Here is a 7,261-nt window from a genome sequence, read left to right as displayed (position 1 = left end):
CCTTCTGGCTGCAGCAGCACTGAGGCCCAGCTGGGTCTCAGAGCCCAGGGCAGAGGTGGGTGGCACAGGGGAGGCACAGCCAGCCCCCTTGTAAGGGGCAGTTTTGGTGGAACATGCAAATCCTCCTCCCTCAGCAGAGGCTGGAACAGAGTCCTCCAGAGGCCCCTTCCAGCCTCCTTTCTCTCTGATTATTTGCCAGCCTTGCCAGGAACCACTGCAGGAGGTGACCAGCCCTGGGCCTGTGCTCACCTGCTCAGCAGAAGCTGCATTTTCCCTCCAGCCCCAAGGCAGTGAGGAACAGCCACTGTCACATTTAGTGCTGCTGCACCAGTTGCCAGGCACAGGAGAGGCTGCAGTGACCTGGCTGCTGTGAGTAACTCACATTTATTGTGAGACAGAGCCTCCCTACCTGCACTGGAGCTGCTGCTGCTCACTCCCCAGCATGAGCCTGAAGGAGGACAGAGGTGGGATGGCCATGTCCCAGGGAGCTTCTCTTCCCAGGAAAGTGCAGTGAGTAGAGCTGTGGAGCTTGGAGCCTGTACCTGGGGGGGTAGAAGCAACAGCTAAACATCATCTAAAAGCACAATCTAAAAGGAGCATTTCAAGTAGGAGTCCCAGCTCCCCAGGTTTTTGGATGCATGGGAGGCAGCACCTCCAGGTTGCAGGCACCCTGGTTGTCCTGGCTGTTGCACATTTGGGGCCTGCATGACCCTACCTGTCTGTGCCTCAGCAGGAACAGGCTCTCAGGGCTGTCCTGGGGAACACAGCCAGCTGCAGCAGCAGGGAATGTAAACCAGAATGTTACTCTGTGGGGTGTCACGGCCATGGGGGGAGTTCTTAGTTAACTGTGAGCAAACTGCAAGGGTTTGTAATGCCCAAGATGATTTTCCAGAGGTAAAGCTGGTTTAGAGGCAGAAGCTGTGGTAAGTGAAGGCATACACACACAGTTCCTCAGCTTCTTCAGCCTGCCCAGAATCAGGAGGAGACACTCCATGAGAAACCCACCTGTCACAACAAGGAGAATACAGCTCTGATAGTTGTTTCCTAACCTCAGTATTGCTACAGACTCCATCCTCTTTCCCATCCCTTGCCAGCACAAGAATTGGGCTTTAGATCCTCCCCCTTTCCAAACAGGCAGTTGCTCTAGCAGGACATGCTGGAAACAGGCTCAAAAGCTGCTCTGACCAGGCTCCTGAGGATTTCCTTGAATTCCAGTCACCTAAAAAAACAAGAGGTACAAAATGAAATCCTTTCAGCAATGGGCAGCCTTTGAACTCAGCAGCAAGGCAAGTTACTTACTGTGTTCCTCAGTGCAGCAGGAGTTGCCATAACTTACAAGCACTTGGAGACTGAACTTTCAGGCTCTGTCTTGGGAGTAGCTGAGACTTTGAATCATCCCTGGGCCTCAGCTGCTGCATCGTGTTCCTTTTCCTGACTCCAGTGATTTTTCCTTAGGAAGTGGGCCAGGTGATAAACCAGTCAGTTTTCTTTAGCACTACAGAGATGAAATCATTCATGGGTTGGACAAAAATAGCACCTTGCTCCCTGAGACATGGGAGTAATGCGGACATTTTGTTTCAGGAATCTGTAAAACTTCATTTAGCCCAGCTGATTGTTAGAGCTTTCAAGCCTTTCCCATGGCAGTTTCTTCCCAAAGCCTCCAGGTCACTTCAGATGTATAGGGCAGAAGAGAGATATTCTTCTCCAACCTCATGGCAGTTCAAGAAACTGTTAGTTTTAGCAGTGCAGCTCTTGCACCTGGTGTGGGGCCTTCCCAGATTTACAGCAATCTCACATTAACCCTCCCCGCCCCCCACAACCAAACCCTACCAGGATGGAGGGGAAAAAGGACCAGAGAGGGTTTCCATCACTCTTGAAGCTGAGTGGGTGAGTGGGGTACAGGTCTGGTTGTGAAGCCTGGACTACATGAAAGCTACCTGTCAGTCTTGCCTTTGGTAATTCCTTGAATTCCTAGTAACAAATGGGATGACAAGATGTGATGGTTCAAACAAGCACTTAAAAGAAAACTATAGTGAAGAGGGTGCTCATCATACTCATGATTTTGTATAGTTTATTAAATGAAAGGTGAAGCATCAGTTTTAAATTGTACAAAAGGAAAAAAAAACCTCATATTGTAAATGTACAATTTACAGAAGTACTAGCAAAACCAATCAAGGAGACACTCATAATACAAAAACCTATTGACTGCAAACTGAACTGGAGACCCATTGCAGGTACCATGATAATAAATGTTTGTTATACAGTATTCTACAATGTTAAATTAGGAATCAGTTTTCCACACAGAGGACTGTGAAGCACAAGGTTTGTCTGAGACTCTGACTCAAACTGGGCAGCATCTGTAGTGCCACCATGCTCACAGAGTGAGCCTGGGACAGGTCCTGCAGCCGTTCCTGCCCCCAGGCCGTGGGCGTGCACAGAGGGAGGTAGCGGGGTTTATAAAGTTCCAGCTACTTCTTGGGACCAATACATCCCCACCCCACACCGAGGAATGGCTGAATTACCTGGTCAAACATTTTTGGCAACCGTGTCTGAGAACTGCACATGTTGTGAGAGCCAAGCTCAGCGGGGCGAGGTGCTGGGCTGGGTGAATTTGGGCTCTTTCCCTGCCCGTGCTGGGCACTGAGGGGTTGGGTTGGTGTCCAAGTAAGCTCGAAACAGAAAAAAAGCTCCGTGATTATTCTGCAGTTGCTAAAACTAAAGCACCTCTGAAACTGCTGTGCTCCAAGTGGGTCAGTCTGCTTTGTATCTCAACTGCTACTGAGTGCAGAAAGAGAAAGGTTTTGGGGCCAATTGTTGGAGATCTGGAGCTGTGGAGGGCCAGCACTGCTGGTGCCAGGCCAGGCTGGGTAAGGAGCAGCTACTACGTCGAGTCGTAAAATTGAAGCATAATGAAATTCCAAATTATTGAAGACATTGAAAAATATCTTAGTACAATGAATGTTTTGGGGTTTTTTTGGAATTTTTTTTGATGTTTTTAGCTTTTTTGAAAAATCATATTTTTTTCCAAAGAATTACTCTCAATATGCACAGTTAACACTGAAAATGTAGCTGTATTCCATTGTAAGCTTAAGAACTTCACCATCTAAGCACAAATTTCTATGCAGCACATACAGTACTTCTAACTGGCAAAATTAATTTACAAAAATAGCGGAAAAGGGTATTTACGGCATGGAAAGTAGACTCTGTTTTATGGTACAGTTAAAATTACTTTTAGTATGCTAAAGTGATCCTTTCCCCCACCCTTGAACTATTTTTTTTTAATAGGAAAGTTGCTGTTTATGTACCTTGTGTTGGCAGGCTTGAAGTAGGTAGTAAAAACAGCAAAGTGATTACTTGAGAACCGTTTGTGTGTTTTACTGAGAATACTTTATTTGCTGGTATAAGTTGCTAAAAATGCACAGAGCAAGTACCAATAGAAAATTTACTGTTTTTGTGTCCCCATGTGCTATATAAAATGAATGTTACACAGCATCTGTTGGAAAAGTGGCTTCATGGACATCTCTTACTTTATGTCCCATTATAAATAAAAATAAATCTTCTCAAGAGTATAAAATCTGGGTTTATCATATCAGAATCTGAAATTTTTTGGCAGAGATGCACGTCATTAGAATTCTAACCTCTTCTCTGAGAGTGTTCTTCTCCATGCCTATGAGAGAACATAAGCGTACCATAATGTTAATCAAATCCAGTGTGTTCCAAAACACTTTTCCGTAGCCAGAACGACCTGCTTACAGCAGCCTTGCTAGTCAGTGGCTGATAGGCATAGGTTTAATAAAAATGGCTAGCTTTGAAAACATAAAAAGGCAAATGTTAAAACTGTTTTAAATTGTACAGCAGAAAAATAAAGTTAAAAAGTTCTGTTTTCACTCAATGTTGTTTTCAGAAAACATATGTAGAACAGTGTTTATTTTGACGGCTGTCTTAACAATTTAAAACTTCCTCCTCATCCAGGAAAAAAAAAAAAATCTGTATTAGGACAGTCAAGAACAGGGATACAAATGATTTTTTAGGTCAGCCCTTCTGAGGTGACTGGATTGGCCAACATTCCCGTGTGTCATTAAGAAGCTCCTCTTCTCTCCGTCACTACACCAAGGGGTTGACCTCAATCATTTGGTTAAAAATCAAACCGTATCACATCAAAAATGTGGTTTTCATACAAGCTATCACAGTATATAGGCCTCTAGCTCTAAACAATAGAGTTCCAAGTTTGTAAAAGGTCTTCGCCAGACTTCAGAACATGGGCATGCCAAATCCCTGGAAAAGGGGGGAAAAGACAGCGGTTACACGAGGTGGGACAAGAGCAGAGCTCAAAGCAAGCAGAACAAGCCAGGCCTTACTGAATCGTCCTCGATGATCGCCGCCGAGTCGAAGAAGTCCGGCCGCAGCTCCGCCCGCTCGCGCCGGTTCCGCGACGGCGGCTGCAACACACGGGAGTTGGAACAGCACGGGCCACAGGGAGCCCTGCTGGCCCCAGGAAGCCCTGCTGGCCCCAGGGAGCCCTGCTGGCCACAGGGAGCCCTGCTGGCCACAGAGAGCCCTGCCGGCCCCAGGGAGCCCTGCCGGCCACAGGGAGCCCTGCTGGCCACAGGGAGCCCTGCCGGCCCCAGGGAGCCCTGCCGGCCACAGGGAGCCCTGCTGGCCCCAGGGAGCCCTGCTGGCCACAGGGAGCCCTGCTGGCCACAGAGAGCCCTGCCGGCCCCAGGGAGCCCTGCCGGCCACAGGGAGCCCTGCCGGCCACAGGGAGCCCTGCTGGCCACAGGGAGCCCTGCTGGCCACAGAAAGCCCTGCCGGCCCCAGGGAGCCCTGCTGGCCACAGAGAGCCCTGCCGGCCCCAGGGAGCCCTGCTGGCCACAGGGAGCCCTGCTGGCCACAGAGAGCCCTGCCGGCCACAGAGAGCCCTGCTGGCCACAGAGAGCCCTGCTGGCCACAGAGAGCCCTGCCGGCCCCAGGGAGCCCTGCTGGCCACAGAGAGCCCTGCTCGCCACAGAGAGCCCTGCTGGCCACAGAGAGCCCTGCCGGCCCCAGGGAGCCCTGCTGGCCACAGAGAGCCCTGCTGGCCACAGAAAGCGCTGCTGGCCACAGAGAGCCCTGCTGGCCACAGAAAGCGCTGCTGGCCACAGAGAGCCCTGCTGGCCACAGAAAGCGCTGCTGGCCACAGAGAGCCCTGCTGGCCACAGAAAGCGCTGCTGGCCACAGAGAGCCCTGCCGGCCACAGGGAGCCCTGCCGGCCACAGGGAGCCCTGCTGGCCACAGGGAGCCCTGCTGGCCACAGGGAGCCCTGCTCGCCACAGAGAGCCCTGCTGGCCACAGAGAGCCCTGCCGGCCCCAGGGAGCCCTGCTGGCCACAGAGAGCCCTGCTGGCCACAGAAAGCGCTGCTGGCCACAGAGAGCCCTGCTGGCCACAGAAAGCGCTGCTGGCCACAGAGAGCCCTGCCGGCCACAGGGAGCCCTGCCGGCCACAGGGAGCCCTGCTGGCCACAGAGAGCCCTGCCGGCCCCAGGGAGCCCTGCTGGCCACAGGGAGCCCTGCTGGCCACAGAGAGCCCTGCCGGCCCCAGGGAGCCCTGCTGGCCACAGGGAGCCCTGCTGGCCACAGGGCCACCTGCGCCTGCCCCCCACCTTCCCTCCCGGTGCACAAAACCTCTGGGGCAAAGGCGGGCCCTGACACAGGACAGCGCTCCCTCGATGCTTTGTTACTGAAAGAATGGGGTAAAAGCTGGTGGATTCTAACTCTGTGCTCATCGTTAAGGTCTTGCCCAAGGTTTTTGCTGACTTAAGGATGTTTCTGTATTGGGACTGTAGGCCAGACTGCACAGAAACTCCCTCTTAACTGTCTTCATGCTCTAAGTTCATAGTGAAACTTGAGCTCTGACATGGTCAGAAATGGATTTACCAACAAAAAGGGTACTGAAGATATTGAAGTATTTCTGAGGCTTAAACCCTCGGTGGTGTCCTTCTCCAGGAGCACAAGAGTAAATGTGAGCTGCACTGGCTTGATCAATTCCTTCCTTTCCTTGCCTTGATGTTACTTGGCAATCACATGAGTGCTGGCAATAACCTCAGTATGCAGCAGCTGCAAGTGAATCATCAATTAAATTGTCTTTCCAAGACACTGTAGCCCAGTCCTAATATAAGCTAGGGCTTGTTGTTTGGATGTGAAAGGAAAAACAGAAAGGCATAAAAATGGTGAGGTGTGTAAAGCACACTGTTCGTTTATCCCATTTTACAAGGGAGCAGTCATTCCAGAGGGGAGGCCAGGTAAGGCTGTAAGTGCTGCAAGGGACTTCTCCCAGCAGTCAGTGCAGTACTGGAAGGGTCTGAGGCTGTGGTTGATGATAGGAACTGTTTGGGAGCAATTCCTGTTTAAGGAACTCCCACCCACCCACCAGTGCCTGTGCTCCCTCCAGCTGTGCCAGCAGGACTCTGCCTGTGACCTACTGAGACCTCGAGTGAGGGTCCCCTGCCCAGCCCAGCTCTTCAAAATCCAACCAACCAGGAGAGGGAAAGAGAGGGACCCCTTGGCTGTGCCAGTCTGGCACTGGGGCTGCACAAAGAGCCCTGTCAGCACAGCCTGTAACTCATAACCTGATCCTTGCAGGCTGCAAGTCCCAGGTGTGTGATGGTGCTGCCAGCACCTGCTGCTGCCCAAGACAATCCTGGGGAGAAGGAGCACTAAGCAATGCTCCCTGTGTGGCTGTGGAACAAACCCACTGGGCCCCAGCCTGCAGCTGGAGGCTCTGGGGAGTACTCACATAATTTCCACTCTTTAACATTCAGACAACTGGAAGTCAGGTTCAAAATTTTGGAAATGTTTGTTTACACGTCTAAAATTCCTTTTAAATTAGCTTTCAACTGTTTTAAACTTGCCATTCATAAGATTTACTGACCAGATCAATGACCATTGTGTCCTCAAATTCTTCATTCATGTCCTCTAGCTGGCCTCGTGAGGACATCATTACATCTTCAAAGATGGGCTCAGCGTCATCTTCCATTAGACCTCGTCTGATTTAAATAAAGAGAGAGTCATTTCCAGGCAGAAAAATTTCCCAACCCTGATCTTTGTCATTAAAAAGAATGCTCAAATCCTGTCATTTAATGCCTTCACCCAAACCCTGATGCTGAGGGTAAAGTCAGCAGGCTCTCTGCAATACCAACAGGAGGAAAATCATATGTAAAGCCCCCAAGCCCTGGCCCAGGCTAAAGCAGCAAGTCCCACTGACAGCACTATGACCAGCAATTAA

The 7,261-nt window shown here is 50.7% G+C and overlaps 1 protein-coding gene across 6 annotated transcripts in view; it reads right to left on the bottom strand.

The window, feature by feature from the left end:
* Positions 1–2,042: 2,042 nt before the first annotated feature.
* STAG1 (STAG1 cohesin complex component) overlaps positions 2,043–7,261 on the bottom strand; it is a 175,646-nt gene continuing 170,427 nt past the window's right edge. For all 6 annotated transcript variants that reach the window (XM_069024276.1, XM_069024271.1, XM_069024272.1 and 3 more), the window contains 3 exons: positions 6,908–7,022; positions 4,359–4,439; positions 2,043–4,275 (listed from right to left, as the gene is read on the bottom strand). In XM_069024276.1, the coding sequence (XP_068880377.1) occupies positions 4,252–4,275; positions 4,359–4,439; positions 6,908–7,022 (220 nt within the window). In that variant the 3' untranslated portion in view covers positions 2,043–4,251. The remainder of the gene's footprint in view (positions 4,276–4,358; positions 4,440–6,907; positions 7,023–7,261) is intronic.

Source organism: Aphelocoma coerulescens, chromosome 9 (genome assembly GCF_041296385.1).
Source record: "Aphelocoma coerulescens isolate FSJ_1873_10779 chromosome 9, UR_Acoe_1.0, whole genome shotgun sequence".
Taxonomy (NCBI): Eukaryota; Metazoa; Chordata; class Aves; order Passeriformes; family Corvidae; genus Aphelocoma; species Aphelocoma coerulescens.
Note: the sequence above shows the minus strand (reverse complement) of the source record. Positions and strands in the feature narration are given on the sequence as shown.